The 27,576-nt window shown below is 32.9% G+C and overlaps 2 protein-coding genes across 5 annotated transcripts in view; both read right to left on the reverse strand.

Moving 5' to 3' along the window:
• Positions 1–240: 240 nt before the first annotated feature.
• On the reverse strand, positions 241–13,949 carry LOC126887419 (aquaporin-like). Its single transcript, XM_050654932.1, has 5 exons — positions 13,543–13,949; positions 10,163–10,306; positions 8,836–9,051; positions 1,641–1,724; positions 241–513 (listed from the first exon to the last, which is right to left on the reverse strand). The coding sequence occupies exons 1-5, from the start codon at positions 13,732–13,734 to the stop codon at positions 403–405; spliced, it is 747 nt and encodes a 248-aa protein (XP_050510889.1). The 5' UTR covers positions 13,735–13,949; the 3' UTR covers positions 241–402.
• A 6,444-nt stretch (positions 13,950–20,393) lies between these two features.
• LOC126887420 (aquaporin-like) overlaps positions 20,394–27,576 on the reverse strand; it is a 77,171-nt gene continuing 69,988 nt past the window's right edge. For all 4 annotated transcript variants that reach the window (XR_007699071.1, XM_050654934.1, XM_050654933.1 and 1 more), the window contains 2 exons: positions 27,030–27,110; positions 20,394–23,586 (listed from right to left, as the gene is read on the reverse strand). Coding sequence is in view for 3 of the 4 variants with exons in the window: in XM_050654934.1 (XP_050510891.1) it covers positions 23,479–23,586; positions 27,030–27,110 (189 nt within the window). In the remaining variant the exon portion in view is untranslated. The remainder of the gene's footprint in view (positions 23,587–27,029; positions 27,111–27,576) is intronic.

Below are 27,576 nucleotides of genomic sequence, written 5' to 3' on the forward strand. Positions count from 1 at the left end.
ACCTTAATCATATACAAAAAAAGACGTCTTTAAGATGTAAGGATTTGTAACATCCGTACATCTTTAAGACGTCGTAAAGATATCTTTCCAGAAATAACAGACATCTTTAAGACGTCTAAAACATCTTTAATGAGTTATCTTTTAGATTTCTTTAAGATGTCTTTGTGTTATCTGGGATAGTCAGACATGTAAAAGCTAACTGGATGAGAGGGACAAGTCATGTGGTAATCAAAAATGGTCTAGGTTATAAATATATTTTTATTTTCATACTTAAGCCTATGATATAATATTTTCTACATGACTATAAATAATTCAACACTGCATTATCTTGGATTTGGTTGTTTAGGAGAGGTTTGTCAATTTTTTTGTTTTTAATGAAGAAGATAACTTTATGCTTATAACTTAAGGATTATCTTCTGAACATCCTTTAGCATCTTCCTTAATCTGTAGAAATACGATTTTGTAAATCAACGGTCCAATAACTCCTGCAAAAAGTGGTCCAGCCCAGTATGCCTAAACAAAGAGAAATAAAATACATATAATATTATATAAATATTTATATTATTTTGATTATATAATTTTATTATATATTAATATTTTTTTATTATATTTCAAAAAGTTAAAAGTCGTCAGGCATCTCTTGTATTTTTATTTTATTTTTTTATTTTTTGGGTATTATTAATGGAGAATCGTAAATATTTTACCTTATATTTTCAGGTCTACTGTATATATTTTTTTTCTTAATTATTATTACGAGCACAAAAAAAGGGTCTCACGCATACAAACACATATGCCATATGTGCGAATCGTTTGGAATCGGAATTTAAGATAAACAGTAGCCCACTTGACTAATTTTATTGGTTTTTGTTCATTGGAAAAAGTCGGTACATACTTTGATCCAATTTTAATAGGTTGGTTCTCAGGGGAAAACGGAAAAGGAAGATTAGATGTAAGAGAATTTGTTTTAGCGTAGGGGTGCGAGAGTCAGTCGATTTTTAGATTCAAATGAAAGAGGCTCTATTTGGCGATAATCAAAAGGACGCGAAGTTTAAGACGTACTAATATATTGACAAGCCGGTCATATATTAAGCAGATAAACGCGATTATTTCAAAGACATTTTCTTTTGTGACAACTCGTAAAATTTTAGTCGAAATTACACAAACACTTTTACATTTCGTCAATTTAATAGTATGTATAATTTAGTTATCTATTTTATTAATTAAAACTGTTAAACATCACACGGACTTTTATTACGATTGTCATTAACGAATCCTACATTAATTTATACTGTTTCTGTTTATCTGCTATCTCTATATTGTATGTCATGTGTAGATTACAATGTACTAGGGATGACTTATTTTCTTTTAAATGTTTCTTTTCTTTTATTTTTCTAGGTGCTACTAATATTAACTTAATCCTTTTGATTTTTTAAATTTACATACCCTACATATACTTGGCAGCTATTACAATTAGCAACTAGTATAGCTCACAATCGTATGACTCAAGTCTGGATGATGGACTATCACTTGACCCAGTAGATGTGGCGATGAAATGAACGAAAATGGTAAAAATAAATGAATATGAGCTTTACTGATAAAATGTACTATTTAAATAAAATATAAAAATAAATGCATCGTACCCATTGATAATCCCAAGTACCATTATTCAGTAACGCTGGTCCAAAACTTCTGGCGGGATTCATATGAGCACCGCTAAGTGTTATCTAAAAATGATTAGGTACTTTTAGTTTTTGTGTTAAAAAATTCAAAACCATTTTAATACTTAAAATATTTATCTTATTTTTTATATATAAATCTATATTAAAACCAGTGTGGACCTATGGTATCCAACTTTGGGGGACAGCCAGTCAAAGTAACCTAGAAATACTGCAGAGATTCCAGAACAAAGTCCTTAGAACAATGCTGAATGCCCCTTGGTACGTGCCAAACTATGTGATAGAGCAAGACCTCAATGTGCCATCCATAAAAACAGTAATAACAGAATATTACAAAAAATATTCCAAGAGACTAGAATCTCATCCAAACGAGTTAGCCAGCAACCTCACTGATGACCACAATGATGTACGACGCCTGAAGAGATTCAAAGTAGTGGACCTAACAAGAAGATTCGAATAATCTGTGATAACTAAACTTTTAACTTGTTTTTTTAGTTTAATTTATGTAAAGAGGGTGATCACTGGATCTCCCTCTACAGGTCAAATTTTCAATTTTTGTCGAAGAATTTACCTATTGTTCTTAGTTAAGGACAGATTGTAAATATTACAACATTAAAAAAAATTATTATCCCGGTTATTTTTAGCGTTTTTCGCCTTCCGGTTTCCAGTTTCCAGCTTCGTCGGTCGTTCCATGTGCCAGGGTGAAGATTCCTTTCCGACATTGCCTTTGGAATGCCGCCTAGCCAGGATTTTTTCGGCCTTCCTCTCGTCCTTCTTTCCCTTGGCGACTGGCGTTTGGTAGCCTGCCCAAGTAGCAATTTTTCGACGCATTGGTTGTCAGTACAAACAAATGCACTGTCTACAACGTTGCCCGAGAGCATTTTCAGTTGTTTCGGCCAACGTCCCCTACCCCGACTGACATTACGATGTTACAACCTGTAGTTATACGGGCAACTAATTTATTACCATTTTGACAACTACATATCACACTTCAGTTTTTTCAACAATCGCAACAACTTAAAAATGTTATAATGCTAAACTAATTATTATATATTTTATTTTGATAGAAATTTTCGATTTATTTAACAACCTGTTTATTTGTTTTTTTAATAGCTGGTTTCCATTCCATTGTTTTATCAGTAGATTTGAGATTTGATAACCATCTTTGTATCTGCTTTGGTAGACAGGGTTGCCAGGTCAGTTTTAACTCTTTCAGTAGTTTTGTTTTCACAAAATCAGTAGATTCTTTTTAGGCCATGTAAATATACAGTAATATAGTGATATGCACATCCGTCCTAAATGTTCCAAGAGCAATTCCACAAAATTGGAAACCTAATTATTCCAAACCACCAACTGGTAATTATCATTTTTTAGCTAAAATCTACTAAATCAAAAACTAAAATATACTTAAGTATTGTTGGGATATATTTGGGATTTTTTATAATAAAAACAACAGCTAACTTAAGGGGATAGGCGCAAAATGTCGTCTGTTAAAATGTTCAATGTATTTTAAATGTTTTCGTTTTTTGCGAATCCTTAGAAAACTAATAAGTATTTTTGAAAAATTTAAACGCACAAAGAAAGATTAAGTTATTACTGAGGACCGAAAGTCCCTGAAAACTTCTATAATGTTTATTTTAATACGTTACAGGGGTGAAAAAAAGAAAAAAATTAGTGACTTTTAATTCCAAAATATCTCGTTCAAAAGAAACGTTTTGGTTTTTATAAATAATGCAGTCTTTCATTCTGCGTTTAAATTTTTCAAAAAGACTTATTATAGTTTCCTCATGATTCTAAAAAAATGGATCAAATTCTGTTGAAATATACCAAAAATCTACTAAAAAATATTGCCTACTATAATTTTTTAAAAAATATCAAAAATCTACCAAAAAAGTAGAAATCTACTAAATGTGGCAACGCTGTTAATGAGAATGATACACTTTTGACACTGGTCACGTGACCTCTGGCACCCAATAAGAGGGTGCGTTCTAAAATGGTTTTGATAGTCGGCGCTGCCGGGTTTGGTTGGCGATTGGACTTCTAAGTTGTCTTATCCGTCTAAGGTTGGTAATTAGGTATTTTTTTAGTAATATTGGTAATATTGTTTAATGCGCCATTTTGGTTTTACTTGAGATTTTTGGGATGTAAAGAAAATGAAAACACAGAATATAAAAAATGCAGGCATTTTCTAATAACTTTAAAAGCACCATCAATACATTAAATTTATACAGAACATCTTTAACATAAATTTTGACTTTTATATTAAAATTTGATTTTTTAAATTTGCATATTTTTTGTCAAAAATGTCATAAAAAAAGCAGCGCGTGTGTTTTTTAAAGGTGAAATATCCATATTTGACGGTAATCTGAGATGCGTTTATAAATTTCACATCAGGTAATAAGTCCTTTATGTATTTATATCATATAAATTTAAATACCCAATACGATGTCAAAACAGTTTACTTTTTGGTTTTCGCATTCACCATACAGGTGTTAAAAATATAGGTAAAAAAACATAACTAATCTGACTCCTTGAGCAACCATTGCACGCGCAGTTGCTTTTTATAGTCGCTTCAGTTGTCATATGCAACGGTTACGAAACGATGTTGCTTAAACAGGAGGTTGCCTAGGCAACGTCAAGACAACTCAAAAATCGTCCACCAAATCAGTGCAGAATAGGGTCGTCTTTTAGGCAATAACAACGTTGTAAGAAAACGTTGCCACGCGGTAGACAACGTTGTCGCGTCGACAAATTGCTACTTGGGTGTCGTCTTTCATTCTTTCCACATGATCATATCAGATCAGATCAGTTGTCTGCTTTAAACTTCGTCTGTGATAGTTGTCTTGACTCCCTTTATATTTCTGATTTGGTCATTTTGTAGTCTTTCAAGCCTTGATTTTCGATCCGATCTTCCTCAGGCCCATTTCCAATGCAGGTAGGCGTCTTTCCAGGGATTTACTAAATTGCCATGTTTCGTACCCATAGAGCACTATGCTTTTAAGGATGGAGTTTAAGATAAATGTTTTCTCTGATTATATAGTTCTATCCCAAGGACATAGCATCGGGTTTAGGCATTCAATCACCCTTTTTCCTTTCACGACCCTTTGCTTTATCTCTTTTTCGGTTTAAAATATCTATCTATTGTGCTAAAACTGCACTAAAATGTTTAATAACTTCAACGCCTAATGGACGGAGTAACGACAGCCTGTAGAGAATTTGGAATGAAACTGGATACAAAGAAGACAAAAACGATGGTCATCAGCAAGCACCAAAACAGAAGGGTGAAGCTCAATGTCGACGGAACAGATTTGGAAAGAGTGACAAGAATAACGTATCTTGGAAGTACCTAATCTGGGTCAAACTTGGGACCACTCACTAGAGATAAGAACACGTCTGAAAAAGGCACATACAGTGTTTTACAAAATGCAAAAAGTTCTGTGCAATCACCAGCGTAGTATCCATTATCATTGAGGACTAGAATACTAATCTAGTTATAATTGAGACTTAGAATCAAGTATATTCAAATGGGAAATAAGCCACAATTTTACCTAAAAATGAATTTATTAATTATGCTAAATGAAACCAATTGTGTCGCAAATTCCTCGGTAGAATGCAGTAGGATGTGGTTACCCATATTAAAGGAGGAAGTCAATAGAAAGAAAATACCACAATTAGTAAATCAGTAACATATCGAGTTAGTACATATTTAAAATTTAAAATATCAAGTCAGAATTTGGTATTAGTTTTGAGAGTAAACTAAATGTAAACCCAAATACTTACGATGTCGGGATAGTATCACGAGGTTTTTCCTGGTTTTCCCTCGTGATTTACTATGGAATCTCTAACGCGAGAATTTCAGTGCCACCGTTGCATTTGGTTGTCTTTTTAAAGACGGATCACATGCTATAATTTTTTGTGGCGGATATTCTTGAGTTGGGATTGATTTCATGTAATCGAATGAACTATCTTTTAGTAAAGTCGTCCCAGGAACGCAACTCATCAATATTGGCAATATCATTTTTAAGTCGTCTACTTTAAAATGTATAATACGTGTCTGAATTGCCGATATAAATGAGTCAGATTAAATAAATTATTAGAAGAATTTTTACTAAGCAACAACATTTTTATTTATTTAGTATTATTTTGTATTTTGACAACGACACCCGACTTGGGCGTCGAAACGTTAATAAAATCATTTTTAGGTAAAATTGTGGCTTATTTCCCATTTGAATATACTTGATTATAAAAATGCCACAAGAAAATAGCTTCAGAACAACATTGAGACTTAGAATACTTAAGTGCTATGTTTTTTCCACCTTGCTCTATAGTGTTGAAGCCTGGACAATGACAGAGGCTACACAAAAAATAATCGAAGTTTAATTTTTTCTACATATAGAAGGATACCGTACCTTTTATTTACAATTTGCAAAATTAAAATCGGTTAAGCACTACGGCGTCATAGACCAGTAAGGATCTGTTTTTAGGTGGATGTGATATGTGGCATTCAGATTTTTGCGGATAAAGTTAGGTGATAACTTCGTTAATAATAATTGATTTATGCTCCTTCTCAAATATGCCCGGAACATTAATAAAAAAATAAAATATTTAAAAATTTCAAAAAATTTCGTTTTTTTTTTCTACTTTTTTTTGCTTATAACTTAAAAACTATTCATTTTAGAACAAAGTCCTACAGGAATAAAACAAAGATAATTAAATTTTATATCAGATGTGATTGGTTAAAAATGTCTTAATTTATGACCGTTGCTTCAAAATAGCAATAAATATAAAATAAGGCGGCAAAACAAGCCTGTCTTTCTTCAATGATTTTCCATCACTTAGGTTACACTTGGAACCTTCCTAATTCGCTTAGAAAATTTTTGTAATGTGCTAAAACCGTACACCAAATTTTATTAAAATTGACTTACTAGATTTTGCATAATAATTTTGCAATCTAAACTTTTTTTAAAAAATTAAAATTTTTAAAATCTTGCACAACAAAAACTAGAACATACAAAGATTTGTCAATTTTTTTACATATAAAGAAGTACTCCACCTATCTAATGCACTTTACAGAATTGAAATCGGATTATTTAAGCAGCCTCAGCAATGTTTTAAAATTATAAACAATTTTTTGGTTTATAAACAAATTAGTGCTGTGGCCAGGAGGGGGTGCTACGGGCTCCTTTATTTAGATGGACTTACCCAAGTGTTTTTATGTATTTTGACCCGTAGAACACGAATTTTTTGGGTAACAGTTGATCCGGATGTCGATAAGATTGTTATAAACAAAGAACTTGAGGAATTACATAAAATTGATTTTTCGCAAGATAAAACATTTTTTTGTATTTCTTGGGTAATTCTAAGCAAAAAATGTTCTTACAAGTTTTTTCGTAGGATGCATAGTTTTCGAGATAAACGCGGTGGAATTTTCAAAAAATCGAAAAATTGCAATTTTTGAACGCGAATAACGTTTGATTAAAAAATAAAATAGCAATTCTGCTGACACCATTTGAAAGTTTAAGTCAAGTTATACCGGTTTTAATTATTTGCATTGCTAAAAATTAATTTTTTTATTATTAAACAAAGCTATTTTTTTAAAAGCCAAAAAATTGTTTATAAATTTAAAACATTGCTGGGGCCCCTTAAATAATCCGATTTTAATTCTGTAAAGTGTATTAGATAGGTAGAGCATAATTTGATATTTTCTAAAAACATTTAGATTACAAATTTATTATGCAAAATTTATTAAGTCGATTTTAATAAAATTTGGTACACGATTTAAGTATGTTACAAAGAATTTCCTAAGCGAATTACTAAGGTCCTAGGTGCCACCAAAGTGGTTAAAAAATATTAAATAACAACAGACTTATTTTGCCCCCCTATTTTCTCTGTCCTCTGTCCTTTAAAATAACACTTTTTTTGGCAAAAAATTTCTTTGTTCATATATTTTAAGTTAGAGAATAAAAGTTGAATATTTTTAAAAATATGCAACAGTTTAAACAATATTTCACAAACAATAATCAAATTAGTTTGATTTTTGTGGAATTAAAATATTAAAATACAGCAAAATATAGTGTAAGAAAATAATATATTAGATAAAGATTGGAAGAAATTTTGGTGGAAATCAACCTGTGTGAATCGAACACCGCTGTCCTGCGCGTAGCACCAAAAATTAATGTTTATTAAAACAATTTCTGACGCCGTGTTAGTTAATGGATTTTAATTTTAAAAATTGCAAATGAAAAGTACGGTATTCTTCTATAGGTCAAAAAAATTTCAACTTGCCATCTGCTTTATTTTCAGTCCTGCAACATTTTGAAAAAATGAATTATTTTGCGAAAGCTGGATTGCAAAATTTATTTTGCAAAACCTATTGCACCGATCATAACGAAATTTACAGTACTGTTTTAGTATATTATATAGTTTTTTGGGTAGGTAAAATATAAAGGTCCTAAGTGTAGCATAAATGGTTGAAAAACGTAAAATGCTACTTGTTTTTTATGATTTCCTCGCAATTATTGCTATTTTGCAACAAGGGTGATAATTTTTAAAATTTGTGACCAATCCCATATTGTAGGAAATTTAATTACGCAACTTTTATATCAGTACAATTTTCTCGAAAGTGAATACTTTGAAAGTTATAATAAAAAAAACGAAGAAAATAATCGATTTTTTCCTTAATTTTTTGACATTTTGATTATTTAAACAATTTTCCGGACATTTTTGAGTGGCAGGATAACCCAATTATTATTATAAGAGTTAATTCCAAGAAATTTCTGCAAAAAAATATGAGTCACCCCTCAACGTCCATCTCAAAACAGATGCGCCTGGACTATAATATGTTTTAGTTGTGTTCGGACACAAAAAGAAAATATGACACAAAAAGAAAATATAATTAAAATCTTCGTTTTTAAACATACCATAAAAATATAATATTATTAATAGCTGTTACATTTTTTATTTATATTTTATTTATGCTTACTAGCTACGCCATCTATGCAGTAGGTGCCGAATGAATACAACCAACAAAGAAGAACTCTCGAGTCATGTTTGATTTTTTTAGTCACTCCTTATCGCCGAAATTTTAAAAGGAAGCAGAAGGAATTTTAAAAATTGCTCTTATATAAAAAAATCATGAACTGAAATTTTTAATACTTACTCCAGCCATGGCCAGTCCAGTCACAGCAAGGCCCAACCGTAAAGGAATAGAATCACTTCTGTTTTTATTTCGTGAGTCCCAAATACCGCAACAAACCCATATCAAAACTAAAGTAAGTAAAAATTCTGACAAAAATATTTGAACAGAATTCAGGTTGGGGTTTGGATTTGGTGAACACAAATTTGGCACGTCATTTTCATGATTTTTTACTAAGATCTAAAAGAGACAATTTTATAATAAATATGTGATATTTCAACATAGTACAGCTCCCGGAGCGACCAATGGCCGGTGAGAGAAATCCTGTCTGCGTCAAGTTTAGGTGGGTGTACGGCCGACGACAGCGTTTGTCATCGGCCATAGTTCGTTCCGGGAGCTGTAGATGGTTTCCATTTATGTCTGTATAGGTACCTATTTTAGTTTTTGTAATTCTTTGTCCTTGTGTTTTCTATCTACCTATAAATATCTACTATATTTGTATACAGAGTGGGCCAAAGAAAACAGTCCACCTCGATATTCGGCAGTATTTACATATTTATACCGTATATGAAAAAAGAAGAAGAAAAAACGACAAAAAATTTGTAAATTAGGGAACAATTTCCAGGAACCTGATTATTTGAACAGAATTTCAAAATGTTTAATCCCCGCGACGTTATTAAAAAACAAATTAGAACATTTTTCAAATGTCATTTTAGAGGGTAGTTAAATTGAAATTTGAATTTATCAATACATTTATCGAAGACATATATAAAAATAAAAGTAATAAGATTTTAAACAGGTTTATATTTTTTTGCTAACAACCGCGTTTTTGCAATTGAAAATATAGTTACATTTAATAAACAAATTAAATATCTCATAAATTATTAAATATTTTTTAACCAATTATTTTTTGCTTAATCCTGGTAACATAGCGCAACTTTTCTTATTAAATGAAATAATTTATAGTGCTTATTTAAAGCAAAAAAATATTTTTTTGCAAATTAGATTTTTCAATTTTATATATAATTATTTAAATAAATAGGGGGTCAAATTTAATTTAGTAAGTCTTAGGTGAAAGATTTATCCTTCAACTTTGTAGAAAAAAATCCTAAAGACCTTAATTAAAATGTAAATTACCTCAGCAGTTAAAAAATAAATAATATTGTGCAAAAATGACCCCCTTTTACTTATTTAAACAATGATCCCCTTATATGATTTGGATACTTTCTTGAAAATATCTTTTGTACTCACCTAAACTTTGATATAAAATTTGTTCCAACCTGTACGAATTTACATTTTGATTTACATGTATTTCTACTCTAATCTTATTTTACTAGACTATTATACTTACTTTAAGAAGTTCAAATCCACATATTGCACCAAATATTTGAGCAACAATATAAATTGGTACATTAATTAACGAAATATTACCAAAAATAGCAGCAGCGACAGTCACAGCAGGATTGACATGTGCTCCAGAGATATGACCAAATACCTAAAAAATAATAAATTTTGGAAATAAATACGTGCTACATACCTGCTATAAACCGGACCACCTATACTAGTGACAGACATAAGAGCAGCCATAATGTCGCTTAATGAAGGGAAAGATCCAGGACCAGGAAATTTAAGAGTGGAAGAGAGGGGATGAATGATTAGCCTCGACCAGGTGCATTGAGTAATGTACGAGGATTGTTCAATTTAAACACATATTTTTGGCCCGGAAAGACTTTATTGGCAAATATATTGTTATGCTCTACCTTTTCTATTTATTTATATTAATTAGCAAATTTTTAATTTGATTGATTATCCAATTATTTTATTTATTGTCTATGTAAAGACATAACTAAATTCCAATTAAATTTTCCAATCAATTTTATTATCAGGGCTAATTTTGTTTTTGATACAATACCTGTGATCTGTGGCTTCTAGTATTTCTAGTTGCTTACTTCTTCCAGGGTAGAAACAAAGAAATTGACAACACTCAAATTCATATAAAAGTAATCTATTGTTTTTATCAAATGCCGTGTACATATGATTCAAAAAGTATTAAAATTTAACTTTGTTGCAACAATCTCTAACTTAATAAATTAAAACTCTAACTCTGATATCTCCTTGTTTTGACAAAATTATTTATTTAATTAATTTCTTATTTACTCATACTAAGTTAAATGAATTTTACTTTTCTTCTTTTGAATTGATTTTTCAAATTTGAAATGACTAACTGCGTTACAAAAAGATTGTTCAATAAACAAGTAAACAAATATGGTCTTGATATAAATAACTTTTCTCCATTCAGACAAATGATTTGACTAACCTTTTATTCTTCACTCCCTCGTTTTCTGGATTGCGCTGTCCTTGATTCTCTCAACACGTACTCTCTGGTTGTTGCGAAAAAGTCCCCCTCGTCAACTGCTTCCAAGAAAACCACACAGGACTTGCTCGAATATCTTGTGCACAAACGGATAATAATCAGCTACTCGTTCTAGACAAAACAAAGGAATCTCCCTCGGACCAGGAAAATTAACTCTTCAACCGGTCGACGATTTGGTTTCAACTTGACTCTGCTGGCAAAGGCTGATCACACCACTATACACTGATTATACACTTTTAAAGCTCGACTGCCTTCTTCAGATGTCAATTACACAGTGACCTTATTTTTCTCTCAAATCCATACTCTCGCAATCATTATCCCTTCTCCCGATATTTTTCGTCCACTAAACAACAACTTCTCTCAAACCATTTATCTCTTAAGAAACCCAATATTCTTCCACATAACTTTTCCAATTTGTCAAATTTCAAGGAAAATCATAATTAGTTATTTTCTACTTCCTACTTTTACAACTAAAAATAATACAGTTTGTATACCACATTAAAATACCTTCCCGGAAGGATCTTAAAAACGTTATTGTCCCGTCAACGCTCTCTCCACTTTCTAATCACCGAAATGTTTTGTTAATGCCCCGTCCATTTCGTCGAATAATTATCACTAATCGTTTTAATTTTTCCGAAACACTTGTTTAAAAGCAAAATTAAATTCTAAGCAAATTTGGTCATATACAGGGTGATGAAAAACTACCATTTCATGGTCGTTGATATAAATTTAATTTTTTTTTTGAATTTCTTTATAAAAAAACTATTCTACAACAATATGTACAAATAGTTACCGCTACAAATAAGACATATATCACATTGTTTCACTAACAAACTGGCTTACACACAAATTGCTGGCGACGAATGAAGGTCTCCTTATCTTACCATCAAGGAATAAGACGAAAACATCCAGATAAGCTTTACATGATGGGATTTTTTCTGCAGGACAATGCTCGGACTCAAGTTGCCACAGTAGTAAAAGAAAATCTACAACGAAAGGGATAAAGGATATTAGAGTATCCACCTTATCGTTCTGATTTAACGCTTTGTCATTTTCACATCTTTGGGCCACCAAAAACGGCGTAAAAATGTAATCGTTTTCAGATGGACCAGGAAATACAAAATGCCGTAAAAGAATTCTTCCAGCAATAACCACAAGAATTCTTTAAGCAGGGTATACAACGGTTGGTGAAACAATAGGTATCCCGGTAGGTGTGTTGCTGGAATTAATTGAAATGAATGTAATAAATGTACACAAAATGAACGGTAATCTGTTTATTCATTTGGTGTGAACAAGCTGTGTTGTTGACCTATATCGACAATCGAAGGGTGTGTGTTGTGCGGACGCCGGTAGTAGACTGACTGGACGTCGAACGAAACTCTACTGTTATGTTACTGATTTGCGGTTTCTTAGATAAACCAGAGAAAGCCATAAATTGAGAAACTTTATGGATTTCAAGAATTTTGACATAACGAGGCTGGGGACATCGTAATCCATTAAGAAGTGTTTCTTTGAAAGAAACATTAATCTTATACAATCTGTTTAACTTTTGGTTTACATCTGCTCTGTATTTACATGTGAATTTATATGACACATATTAGGTATTTCGTTTTGCGAAAAGTTATTAAAAATAAAAATTAAAATTAGCAGAAAATAGTAAGTACAGCGTAATGCTATATAGGATATGTGCCTTAATTGCAGTGGTAATTATTTGTGTATTGAGGGAAGGAGAGGCCCTGGAGGTAGACGTATATCCTGGCTGGTCAATCTTAGAAAGTGGACTGGTCTAACGTCAACTGATCTATTTCGAGCTGCCGTAAATAGAATAAGATGGATCAATGTGGTCGCCAACATCTCCAGAAGATAGGCACTTTTAGAAGAAGAATTATTTGTATATATTTACCAATATTTTTTTTGGACCAAATATGTGTTTCAATTTAACAAGCCTCTATATCTTCTTAATAATATACTATGGAGTTGAATCCTGGATAATCATTGAAGTGATAAGGAAGAAATTTGAAGCCTTTGAGATGAGGCTATACAGGCGAATCCTAAGGATATCCTGAATGGATAAGGTAACCAATGTGACCATACTACGAAAAATGGAGAAAGAAGACGTAATATTCAGGATAAAAGGAGAAAGGTAAAATATTTGGGACACATAATGAAAAACAGTAGATATTAAATATAAATTATTAAAAATAATACTTACCAAGGCAAATTAGTCGCAAAACGCGGAATTGGAAGAAAAAGAATATCATGGTAAAAAAACCTAGGAAAATGGTTCCCCACAACAAAAACTAATCTACTTGAGAAAGGCACTCAGAAACAGGTTTATATTTATTTTATATACTTACCTGTACACAGATCATAATGGCAAATCCAAAACCAAAAGTTATGATTTCGGGACTACCACTTACACATCCTAAACATCCCAAAAGAACAAAAGTACTAGTACCCGCTAACTCAGCAAGAAAGATAACGAATCGTTCCCAAGACGACATCTTGTCACAGACTTTCACCAATTTTTCCAACGTCAAATGGACCATGTTATACGAGTAGATCAGTCTTGAATTCTAACAGAAACATATTTATGAAAATGTTATTTTACTAATTATGCTTTACATCTGCTGCATCTGTCGGCTGATATTTGTATGATTAAATTAAACCACTGCATACTATTATTAATAATACAATCAGAATAAAAAGTAATGCTTCCAAGGATAAAGCATTGTATAAGAAGTACCTTTATTAACAAATATACTGATACGTTATCTCCTTAAGGTACGGTATATAATTCAAAAATCTTCTTTAAAGTTTTCGTTGTAACGTATGCATATAAAATGTAATAAAATTTACGAATATTATCTTTTTATGATAATTATATATAATAAGGTAATGAGTTTATTTTATTTTTATTAGGTTTTTGTACTTTTAACAGCAATATATTACAATTAAATAATATACCTATAGTTATGCCTGGTTCACATTATTCCATTCCAGTAATCCAGCAAGTAATTCAGTCCAGTGCTGGACTGAATGATATCGTCCACCCTATTCCAGTTATTCAAAATCTATAACAGCAATTCCAGTGGCAATGCTTTCAAGAAATGAGTTTAGAAATTATTTTAAAACTGTTCAACTACTACTGTTAAAAGAAGTACTGCTGTAGTGAAAGAAGAACTAAAAAAAAATGAATTTGGTTGAGAAAGTGGATAAGCGAAATAAATGAAAAAGGAGGCTCAACAATGCTTTTGCTGCAGCCGAATTCAGAAGATGCCATTAAATACAGATTGGAAATGAGAATGAAAGCAGAAAATTTTGTTATCAACTACTGAATTGACAGTTCACCCTATACTGCGTTCCACGCGGTCACATTTCAGTACAGACTCTTATGAAGAACAGTGTTGCCAAGAGATATTAATATTTATATTAAATAAATTTTAAAGTATTTTTATACCTTTACTTTTATATGTATATATAAATTGACACTGGCCCTTTTAGCATTAAGCCACATTATGGTTTTTGATGTTAAAATGAGCAATTTCAATTTTTTGAATTTTGTTTGGTCAATATTAAAGTCAAAAGAAAGCAGTACAAAAAAAACAAAAATTTGACATTGGCCCTTTTAGAATCAAGCCACAGAATTAATATTCAAATGATATATCTTTAATATCGTATAAATATCTTTCATAGTACCTATCTATGAATTATTTAAAAATAATAAAACCCACAGATTTTCAAATCAAGATGTTTTGGACTTCTGGAATATTCCATTTAGACGGACTTTAAGTTCGTCTGCTTAAAACCGGCAACACTGAGCTGCAAGGTTCCATAAGTTTTATATTGGGATATGCTGCCCACATTGCAAAGTGACTGCGGAGCGCAGAATAGTCAAAAATGGATCCGCTCATCTGATTATTGTAGATCTTAAGAAGGCCTATGGCTTGAATCCAGAACCAAGCAATGGAAGCAATGGAAGACATCAAAATTCCAAGTTGCACGAATATTAATAAAAGCAGTAAAAGCACCCGACAAGAATAACAAAGTAGCTATCAAACCGGGCAATAGAATATGCAGTTCATTTAAGACAGAAAGGGACTACTACAGGGCCACCCACACCTCCTACCCTGTTCAAAATATTCCTGGAAAAACTTTTATAAGTTTTTCTGACAACCAAATAGTGATCAAACAAGAGGAAGATGATTTCAGCTTTATGATAAGAAAATTGGAACAGGAATATAGCTGGAATTAGAATAGCTGGAAATAGACAAAGGAAAACAATCAAATGAACAGACAAGTATACCTAAATATTTAGGTATCGTAATATCAAACAAAGGAACACCTGAAGAAGAAATCAAAATAGACTAGGACAAACAAGAAACTACGTAAAAAAATTGAACCCGGTACTCCGGGATAAGAACATCAGTATAAAAACAAAAAGTTGAATATATAACACCATGACAAGAAGTATCCTGACTTATGAGTGTGAAAATTGGATAATAGATAAGTATCTTCTTCTTAACGTGCTATATCAAGTCCCCTTGACGTTGGCGATTAACATGGCGAAACTGTCTCTGTCTCGAGCTATTCTAAAGAGGTGTTCCGCTTTCTTTATTTATGTCCACTCTCGGATATTCTTCAACCAAGATGCCTGCTTTTTACCAATTCCTCTGCGTCCTTCGATTTTACCCATCATAATAAGTTGAAGAATATTATATCAGTCTCCCCTTACTACGTGTCCAAAATAGGCCATCTTTCTATATTTGATGTTATCAAGCAGCTCTCGGGCAGCATTTTCTCTCTTAAGGACTACCACATTTGTCAGCATAGCCCTCCATGATATTTTCAGTATACGTCTGTGCAGCCACATTTCAAAGGCCTCCAAACGGTTAATGGTGGATATTTTTAATGTCCATGCTTCGAAACCATACAAGAGGACTGACCAAAGAATGACCTCATTTTTAAAACTGTCATGCGGGCTATCTCCATTGTACATTTTATCTCTTTATCTGGATCTAGTTGTTCAGTAATATGGCAAGCAAGATATTTAAAACTAGGTACTGTTTGAATTATATGACCATCAACATATAACCGTGAATCTTGATGGGCCAAACGGCTAAATACCATGTATTTTGTTTTTGAACAGTTTATGTTTAGGCCAAACTCTCTTCCCACTGTGTCAATGGCATTTAAAAGGTGTTGTAATCCATTCATATCATCACTTAAAATAACTGTATCGTCTGCATATATGATTGTATTTATCAGAATTTTATAAACTTTCACACCCCATTCCAAATTATGCAGCGCTTCCTTAAATATTATATCTGAATATAAATTGAATAACAGTGGGGACAGTATACAACTCTGTCTGACACCTCTTTGTATTTTGCATATTTCTGTTGATTTTCCATTTATGCAAGCTGTCGCTGTTTGACGTCAGTATAATTTTTCTATGATTCGTACATCTTGACTATCAACTCTTTTATCCTTTAATATTTTAATTAATTTGTGATGTTGTACTCGATCAAAGGCCTTCTCATAGTCAATAAATACAGCAAAGACGTCTTTCCTTTGATCTCGGCATTTCTGCAATAATATATTTAGTGCAAAGAATGTGTCCCAGGTTCCCAGTCCATTTCTAAAGCCAAATTGTGTTTCAACTTGGTCTTCTTCACATTTATCTCTGATTCTACTGAGGATGATACGTAGGAAGATTTTCAAAGTGCGACTAATTAGGATTATCATTCTGTAATCGCTACAGTTTTTCGGACGTTGTTTTTTTGAAATAAGAAATAAGAAATACAAAAACAAAATAGGAGCACAGATGGAACTCCAAAGGAGAAGCTGCAGAGTAACAGGAAGAGGTAGAATAACTAACAGAATTAGAAAAAGAGTGGGGATGAACTCAGACATAATAGACTACATCGAACAGAAGAGATTAACCTGTTGCGGACATGTCAGAAGAGCAGACAAAAAATATTGGATAAACAGAATAACAGAGTGGAGCCTGATAGGAAAAAGGAAGCTACGCAGACCCCGAAGATGTTTCAGAGATGGAGCGGACAAAGCAATGGAAAGATAAAATGTGCAGGAAGCGGACTGGCAAAATAGAAAGAACTGGAGTGAACGATTAAGTTAAAGTATACATCGAAAACTGTGGAAATCCTTAGTATATGTACATGTACAGACGTTTTTCTTCGACTTTAAAGTTTTTTAAAAGTCCAAGTATTCACAAATAATCATTACTTTAGTCTTATAGTTTACTAAGCTGCAAGACATATATTTAGATAAATTTTTAATTTTGCTTAACATTATGGATTAGTTTGTAATCGCGTGCCTCATAACACCGATAATAAGGATATATCCTGATACTGTCAATTAGACAAAGAAAAAAAAATATTCCATTAATCCCTATTTATCCTTAACAGTGATAAGTGTGGTGTTTACAGCCACTGATATTAGCTGAGCTTTTACATGCAATAGCAAAAATATTATGTATATAAATAACCAGGGCACATTTACTGACAAATAAACCAAAAACAAAAATATTGTTAAATGTACCTAGATAGATAAGATTGGAATCATTTGCCGGATTTTAGGGGAGGTAAACAGGATCTGTTACCTCCTCTGAAATCCGCTGAAATCCAAAACATTAATATGAAAAAGAGTAAGTTTTCAATCTAATAGCACATAAAACAACACCAAAAAATATTGTTCCACATCCTATATATATATAGTTTAGCTCTCCAGGCCTAGAAGGCCCATGGCTTGGTTTACTATTCCTTTCCAATCTCTCCTATTTGCTGCTTTATTTTTCCAATTTGTGATTTTCAGTTCTTCTATGTCTTTTTCAACATCTTTCTTCCATCTGGTTTTCGGTCTACCTTTCTTCTTCTTTCCTCCTATTCCTCCCGTTAGTATTTTTTTGGGAAGTCTCGTGTTTGGCATCCTTTGGATATGTCCCAACCATCTCAGTCTTTGTGATTTTACGATCCCTACTATGTTTGGTTCACCATACATCCTCTCCAATTCCACATTTGGTCTTCTTATCCACATTCCATTCCATATCTTTCCGCCAAATATTTTTCTTAGGACTTTTCTTTCCCATACTTTAAGCATGACTTGCTCGGATTTGTTCATCGTCCATGTTTCACTGGCATACAAGACTATAGGTCTTATCACTGTCTTGTATATTCTTATCCTTCTTATCCTTATCTTAGCCCCTCTAGATATGTTCTTATTTCTCAATAAGTTGTTTAGAGCAAAGATACAACGATTGCCAGCCATAATTCTCGCTTGGATTTCTTCTTTTATATTTGGTCTCCTAGTGAATGTCGCTCCTAGATATTGGAATCTCTCTACTTCCTCGAATTTATATATTTTTGCCTCTGTGTTTATTGTCAGGTATTGTCCTTGTGTGTATTCTCGTTCTGTCCATTCCATATATTTAGTCTTTTCTTCGTTTATGTATATCCCTTTCTTTCTTCCTATCGCCTCTAGTCTTTTTAGTATTTCTTTTAATTCTTGTTTGCTTCTGGCTATCATTACTATGTCATCAGCGAATGCCAAGCATTGGTGTTTTCGTTGGTATACAAGTCCTGTCCTGTTAATTTCGGCTTCTCTGATGACTATTTCAAGAAGGATACTAAACAACAGTGATGACAGTGGGTCTCCTTGTCGTACCCCTTCACCGACCCTAAACTTATCTGTTTCCTTTCCATTTATTTTAACCCTGTTCTCTGTTTCTCTGAGTGTAACTTTTACCATCTTTATTAATTTTTTACTAATTCCAATTTCACATAGTGCTTTGTATATTTCTTTTCGTTTAACTCTGTCAAAAGCTTGTTTAAAGTCAATGAATAGGGCCATTGTAGATTTTCCGTATTCGTAGCTTTCCGCTTGTATCTCACGCAGCAGACCCTACCAGATCCTACCAGACTGAAAAACAATGGGAACCTTCTCTGGTAACACCTCCGAGGCTTCTACAATTTGCAAGCCATAACGGATGCTGAGACAAAGGGAGATGAGAGAATTTTACAATTTATAATTCACGTCCCATCTGCTCAGCGCGGTAAAGTTCCAACGATAATGGTTCCCTTCGTGCTCCAATCAGAGTAAACATGTAAATCAAAAATGAATAACCATTTTCAATTTCGTTGCAACACGAAACCACAGCCGCATCATTAATCATTATTCCAGTTCAATCAGAGAGCACAGCAAGCACCTCTACCGGTTTTGAAACTTACTAGCCTCTCATCAGGAGGCACATATGCTGCTCTCTCTGACCCAACTAGGACAAACCCCGGCGTGCAGTCACGGATTACAACGAACGAAATGGCAAGGATGCCCTAGCGGCAACTGCTAGCAAAGGACTAAGCGTGGGACGTGAATTATAAATTGTAAAATTCCCTCATCTTGCTTAGTCTCAGCATCCGTTATGGCTTGCAAATTGTAGAAGTCTCGGAGGTGTTACCAGAAAAGGTTCCCATTGTTTTTCAGTCTGGTAGGATGTGGAACATTTTTTGGTGTTGTTTTATGTGCTATTAGATTGAAAACTTAGTCTTTTGCTAGCAGTTGCCGCTAGGGCATCCCTGTCATTTCGTTCGTTGCAATCCGTGACTGCACGCCGGGGTTTGTCCTAGTTGGGTCAGAGAGAGCAGCATATGTGCCTACTGATGAGAGACTAATAAGTTTTGAAACTCTCTGATAGAACTGGAATTATGATGCGGCTGTGGTTTCGTATTGCAACGAAATTGAAAATGGTTATTAATTTTTGACATAATAAGTAATATCTTCTGTGTACTTTGGCAGAGATTTTATAATACAATAAGAAATATTTATGATAAAAACTCAGCCAAAGTTAAAGTACACAGTAAATGAATTAGACAGGGCTGCATATTATCACCATTATTATACTACGTATACTCGGAATAGAAATAATGAGAAAAGTAATAGATGAATGGTATGAAGGAATCACTATATAGGACATAGACAAATCAGTATGCGCGATACGCAGATGATACGCAATGAAGATTAATAGTGGGACGCATGTAGCTGACTACATATGTAAATATTTTATAATCTTATTTCTCCACATTTTTTTCTGCATTTCTGTCCAAACTTTGAGTAGATTTATGCATTCTTCTGACTTCTATCATACAATTTTTGTACAAAGGTACAATGGTAAGGACTTACAAACCACAAGTCAAAGGTTTTTTAATGTTTATTTTAAATTACATAAAATAAGTATATTATGTTTTATTTACAATATTTGTTTAAAATATTAAATACATAAAATTATATGCAAATCTGCATACTTGTTTCAAAGAAGAGCTTTTCTCGCATATTATGTCTATTAGATAATGTAAACATTGATATACAGTGTGTCCACGGTTGGGGTGCCCAAAAGGAAAAACTTTTTTATTTTCGATTTTAGCGAAAAATGTCAATCTTGATAAAAAGTTTTGCTTGTTGTAAAACCCCATAAAACGAAATAACATTCAAGTTTTTCAAATCCTGCTTAATTTTGTAGCCAATTTTATGTAAATCCCTATAAATTTTTGCACTAAGTTCAAAATTGTACCAATAATCTAGTGTTGCCAAGACACAATGTAGCTTAGTAACTTTCAACTCTGATAAATAATTTGCGAATTGTCATTTTTTTCGACAATGTTAAGCGTTCAATAGAGAGGTTATCTTGTGATAAATTTCATTATTAAAATTACTGGATTATTAATTATTTAATTATTAAATAATTGGATGATTCGAGGAGAACGACAAAGTCTGGCTTCATAATCCACAGAAGTGAAAGTGTTGTTCTCATAAGTTATTATTGTTACAATTTCGAACTTAGTGCAAAAATTTATAGGGATTTATATAAAATTGGCTACAAAATTAAGCAGGATTTGAAAAACTTGAATTTTATTTCGTTTTATGGGGTTTTAGGAATAAGCAAAACTTTATATCAAGAATGACATTTTTCGCTAAAATTGAAAATAAAAAAGTTTTCCTTTTGGTCACCCCATCCGTGGACACACTGTATGTTTGTATTAAAATTATAGATATTTTTTTCCAATTGAATAAAGAGAAGCAGGGAAAATGGAGAATTAAAGAGCGTTATTCCAGAATTACTTAGTATAACTTTTTATTGGACAGTTTGTATATAAGGGTTTTTGTCACTTTGTAAGTTTCACATCCATAGAGTAGAACAAACATGACATTTGACTGGAATATTCAAATCCTTGTAGTAGACTAACCACACCTCCAAATAGGGATGAATATGCTCAAAGCTTGTTGAGCTTTTCGTATTCTCATAAAAATATCGTCTTCTGTACCTCCACTTTCTGTTATGACACTTCCAAGATACGTAAAATTTTCCACATTTTAAATCTGCGTGTTGTTTATAGTAAATAGTATTCTTGTTCTCATGATCATTTTTCAGTGCGTCATTAATTATGACGTCATATACTGTATTGGCTGTGTCGAGACTTATTTCATGTAATTATTGACGAATCTGACAGATGCTAGAATCGTACTTAGCCATAGGTGAAAAGCTGGTGGAATTAAACTAATTAGTAATTTAGTATATTTAATTTTTACACAATATGTTAACATGTAGGTATTTTTTATAAAGGGGAATAAAATTAAAAAGTAAACAATATTGTTAATTAAATTTATAAATATGGAAACATTAAAAAATGACACAAAACTATCCATTAATTGTGTTTTTATATCCTTCTCTAGGTGCTGTCTCCGCTTCAAAAGTTGGCAGTCATCAGAGCGATCTTTATTTCTGAAACCGCGTCTTTAAATAATTCATTGTTATTACATCCAAACCAGTTCCTTAGGTTCTTCAGCCTTGAGTTACGTCTCCTTACTATAGATCTTTTTCTTGCATAATGACCTGGAGTATTAGATATACATCTCTTATCACATGTCCCATATATCTCAGTTTTCTTCTTATTTGTTAGTTCTTCTCGTTCCTTATGCGTAAGTCTCATTACCTCCACGTTGGCTATTCTATCTACTCATGAGATATTTAGCACTCTTCGGTACATCTCAAATGTCTCTAGTCTCCTCACGCCAATGACTAACTTTTAACGAACTAAATTCTAAACCAAAACACAAAAAAATGCACAAAGACGTTGTGAAACACAAGGGAAGTCGAATTCGAAATTTCAAAATGACAGGTACACAAAATACTGACCTGAATAATAACCGTCACTTGACTCTTTGACACTTCTAAAAAATTGCCAAAATGAACGAAGTTTTCGTCAAATGTTCGTAATACGTGTATTTAATTGGCTAGAAAAAACGCGCATTCTAAATATCAACGAATCAAACGTAGGTTAGGAATAGACATCTTATGTATATAACCATTGTAATGCTGCATTATTTTTGTGTTTAATCACGGAGCTACCGCTTTTTCCGTCTCATCTAACTTAATGCATTAGAGAGAAATCGAAAAACTGTGACGCACTGAAAAATGATCATGAGAACAAGAATATATTGTTTTTTGCATTTAGTCTCATGGATTTGGTATTATTAATATTGATTTTCAAACCTGTTAATTGGCTTCAATGGAAAGTGTTCCCCAGTTGGTCAGCCACATCTCGGAACCTTTGTCCTAAGGGGCAGATGTTCTAAGGGTGTGGTTAGCTTCCATTGTTTACCTCTTATGTCGGAGTCTGATTTGAAGAGAACATAGTCTATAGCTATGTTAAAAAGAAACGGAGGAAGCACGCCTCCCTGTCCGACTCCAGTAAGTAGGTACCTCAAATACGTCATTGTTGATCCAATTGTATCTCACGCTATATTTCGCCACTGACTTTATGATGGAAATTATTTTTTGCAGAATATTTCCTAACTCTAAATTTTTCATATACCAGCATGAGATAAGCTGTCACAGGCACGCTCGAAAACAAAAAGAAAAACATGTATAAGGGTGTGTTTCATTCAATCGATTCCATTATTACTCTAATGTGATCTATGCAGGAGGATTCTGGTCTAAAGCCTGCTTAATTAGCTCGAAATCAACTTTGTTTGTGAATCTTTTCAGTATGATGGTCGCGAAAATTTTATTTATGGTGGTAAGCAAGATTTTACAAATATTACCCGTTTAATTTTTTTATGCCAAAATTCCGAATCAATACAAATTACTAGAACACGGTTTAAAAATATTGAATTATAAAATACTATTTGTAAGAAGTAATCAGTAATATGTAAGAAAACTCTTCAATTTGGATTTAAAATTGGTATAAGTATTACATAATACAAAAGACGTGTACAGTTTATGTTCCTTCTGGGTATGTTTCATTTTTCTTGGCATCCTTTGAAAAAATTATTCTATAAAGTAAGGCTCCAACAAATCCTGCTAAAAGAGGAGCTATCCAGTATACCTAAAATGTAAATATCAGCAAATATTAGTACTATTTAATCTAGAAAATAGTAATAAACTAAAACTAATTTATAAAATGATGGGAGACGAAATTAAGCTAAAATACAAAATTGAGGGAATAAAAGACATTTTGCACACGATAAATAAAGAAAAATAAAAGACTAAGTTTTCGAATCTAACAGCACATAAAATAATATCAAAAATATTACTCTACAACCCACCCGATTGAAAAAAAAAAAAAATGGGAAGCTTCTCTGGATACACCTCCGAGGCTTCTAAAATTTGCAAGCCATAACGGATGCTGAGACTAAGGAAGATGAGGGAATTTTACAATTTATAATTCACGTCCCATCTGCTCAGCGCGGTAAAGTTCCAACGAGAATGGTTCCCTTCGTACTCCAATCAGAGTAAACATTAGCAAAAGACTAAGTTTTCAATCTAATAGCCTCGGAGGTGTAACCAGAGAAGGTTCTCATTGTTTTCAATCTGGTGGGATGTAGAGTAATATTTTTTTGATATTACTTTATGTGCTATTAGATTGAAAACTTAGTATTTTGTTAGCAGTTGCCGCTAGGGCATCTCTGCCATTTCGTTCGTTGCAATCCGTGACTGCACGCCGGGGTTTGTCCTAGTTGGGTCAGAGAGAGCAGCATATGTGCCTCTGATGAGAGACTAATAAGTTTCGAAACCGGTAGAGGTGCTTGTTGCACTCTCTGATTGAACTAGAATATAGTGCGACTGTAGTTTCGTGTTGCAACGAAATTGAAAATGGTTATTCATTTTTGACTAAAGAAAAATGTTTGCCAAGTATATCCATTTTTTTGGTGTACCCAACAATCTCATTAAGAAGAAAAACAAGAATCTCATTACAGTAAGAACTCTTCAAGTATTATTTTCTCTGACTGTTTAATAACATCTAAAGGTAAATTCAGCAAAAGTCTAGGTTTATTGTGTTTCACGTTATAGGTACACATCCAGTCATAAAAAACTGGTACACTTTTTTCCCAATGTAAACCTGTCTTCAGACCTGACACAATGGTTCGTGAATCACTTTGTTGTTGCCATTACAGATAACGGAATTTCACTAGATCTAAATAAAAAAAATTTCGTTCAAAAATGTATAAAAACCGTATCTAATAAATTTAACAACCAGAGAGAGCGTTGTTAATCTTAAAAAATTCACTTAGGTATAACTGAAAAATTAAACGATTAAACATAATAAAAAGCAAGAGGTCCAGTTCTCGATGACTTATTCAATTACATAACATCAGTCAGATTTGACAAGTTGGTCAAAGTAAATTTTTAACGATGCCACGTCAATTAAGTAAGTGTGATAAAAGGAGATAAATTTTTAAAATAGAAGATGGTTGGTCTGTCCGACAACTGGCTCAAGGGTTCAATAATATTTTCGTTGAACTGGCAACGATGCCCTAGAAATTAGAATGACACATTTGACAAGACCAACTTACACAACTTGAAAAACATGATTTTCGGTTATAAGAGTTGTACCAGTTTTTTATGACGCGAAGTGTACCTATTCCACGCTGAGTACAAAATGATAACGGTTTAGGTGGATAAACTGTCGATGCATTAGTGGAATATATCCCTAGCATCGTCCAATGGCTTGATTAAGCCTTGGGTTTACAGTTTACTTTAATCGTTATCGACAATCACTTCATTTTTCCTCGTTAGAAGTCGCTAAAGGCCTGCGTTCTTCTTCTTATGGTGCCTATCCGTTACGGATGTTGGACACTAACATGGCTATTCTGACTTTATTGACTGCTGCCTGAAAAGTCCGGTAGTGGTTAAGTTAAACCATTTTCGCAGGTTATGCAGCCAGGATATTCTTCTTCGTCCTGGACCTCTTTTTCCATGCACTTTACCTTGAAGTATGGTCCGAAGTAGGTCATATCGTTGTTTATTGCGCATGATATGGCCCAGGTATTCCAGTTTGCGACGTTTTATGATTACGACTAGTTCGCGCTCTTTACCCATTCTATGTAGAACTTCTTCGTTGATAACTCTGTCTATCCAGAAAATCCTCAACATGCGTCTATAGCACCACATCTCAAATGCTTCGAGTCTCTTGAGTGATGCTTCAGTTAAGGTCCATGACTCCACGCCATATAAAAGAACGGAGAATACGTAGCATTTTAATAAACGATCTTTTATTTCCAATTTTATATCGTGGCTGTTAAAGATTTTTTTCATTTTGACGAAAGCTGATCTTGCCTTCTCGATCCTTATCTTAATTTCTGTCGATTGGTCCCACTGTTCATTTAAGTTTGCACCCAAATAACAAAAGTTGGTGATTTGTGTTATAGATAGTTGGTTAACTAGTAATTGACCTGGTATCCTATTTTTGCTTATAACCATGTATTTGGTTTTTTTGATATTAAAATCAAGCCCAAACCTGCTACTTACTTCTGCCACCCTGGAGACAAGTGTCTTCAGACCTTCAAGACTGTCTGAAAAAATGACAGTATCATCAGCGTATCTTATGTTGTTTAATCGTTCTCCGTTTATAAGTATTCCCTCGTCTATGTCCGTTAGCGCTAGGTTCCTAATGTGCTCTGAATATGTATTGAACAATAATGGGGACAATATACATCCCTGTCGCACACCTCTTTTTACCTTTATGTCGTCTGCGTTCGTATATTATTTTAATATAATTGCTAATCAATCGATGCGTTTTGATTCAGTTCAGTCTTCTTACAAGCCTCTTTGATAACGGGTGGACCTAGAAACACATGCCAGAGGATGGTAAGAGGCTCAAATTTAATCAAAACGCAACCGTCTATATTTATTCTACATGAAAGTAAATTTAGCAATAAAACTATATAAATAAAAAAGTTCCTAAAATGTTATGTGTATCCTATGGATACACTAACTACGGATATGAAACCTGGATCATGAAGGTTAACATGATGGACAGATTAGAAGCCTTCGAGGTGTGGTAATATCGTATAATTCTCAGAATATCTTGGGTTTGATGCATTTCAAACAGAGAAGTCTTAAATAGAGTAGGTCAAGTCGAAGGTGACTTAATCAAGATGATAAAAAAGAGAAAACTTAAATGAGAGGTAGCAGATACAGGATGCTGCAGTTAATACTCAATGGAAAGTCGACGGAAAAAGAGGAATTGGTAGGAAGAAATATTCATGGCTCCGAAACCTTCGTCAATGGACTGGCTTATCAGCAGATCAACTATGACCTGCCGCGCAAGATCGAGAACGATATCGGCAAATTGTAATGGAAGCTACCCACGCTTAAAATTTGGGCACGGAAGAAGAAAAAAATTACACTATTAAAAAAAATATCACCAAAAATTACTAAATAAGCTGTTTGCGTCTTAATTGGCCCTAATCTCCCATGTAGCCAACAATTGATTAGAAGTATTTTACAAAGTTTTACAAATGGTACAAATGGATCATGCAAACGTACCCAATGGCGATCCCAGGTATTATTTAGAAGAGCTGGACCAAAACTTCTAGCAGGATTCATATTGGCACCGCTAAGTCCACCCTAAAAAAATGTTTAATAAAAATTAGTTAAAGGGAGGGGGGAATGGTATGAAAATTTTGAAATTTTCGATTATTTCTATTATTTTAAATGAAAGTACATCACTTCGAGAATACTCCATCCATCGTGGTAAATCTCACCACCTTTTGGGTGTGAAAAATATATGTTCGAAATAAGTCCGGAAATGGATAAAATGACTAATTCTAAGCAACTTTTGTTCTATAAAGTTTTTTCAACAAGTTAATACTTTTCGAGTTATTTGCGAGTGAATATGTTAATTTTTCAACAAAATAACCACGTTTTCAGATGGTTTTTCGCAAATAAACTGAAAAAGTAAGTACATATTTGGTCGAAAAAAAATTCTTATCAAAAACATAGTACGTAAAAAAGTGAAAAACATGGTGTATTATATATTAGGTGACTATACCTAGTAGAAGCAGAGTTATAGCTTATGAAAAATAAGTTCATA

The sequence above is a fragment of the Diabrotica virgifera genome, chromosome 6 (genome assembly GCF_917563875.1).
Source record: "Diabrotica virgifera virgifera chromosome 6, PGI_DIABVI_V3a".
In the NCBI taxonomy this organism is placed as follows: domain Eukaryota; kingdom Metazoa; phylum Arthropoda; class Insecta; order Coleoptera; family Chrysomelidae; genus Diabrotica; species Diabrotica virgifera.

Coding starts and splice junctions, on each gene's coding strand:
- LOC126887419 (XM_050654932.1), bottom strand. CDS start 13,734: ATGGTCCATTTGACGTTGGAAAAATTGGTGAAAGTCTGTGACAAGATG. Junction 10,307..13,542: donor CCATTATGATCTGTGTACAG/GTAAGTATATAA, acceptor ATTATTTTTTAG/GTATTTGGTCATATCTCTGG. Junction 9,052..10,162: donor GTGGATTTGAACTTCTTAAA/GTAAGTATAATA, acceptor TGTCTCTTTTAG/ATCTTAGTAAAAAATCATGA.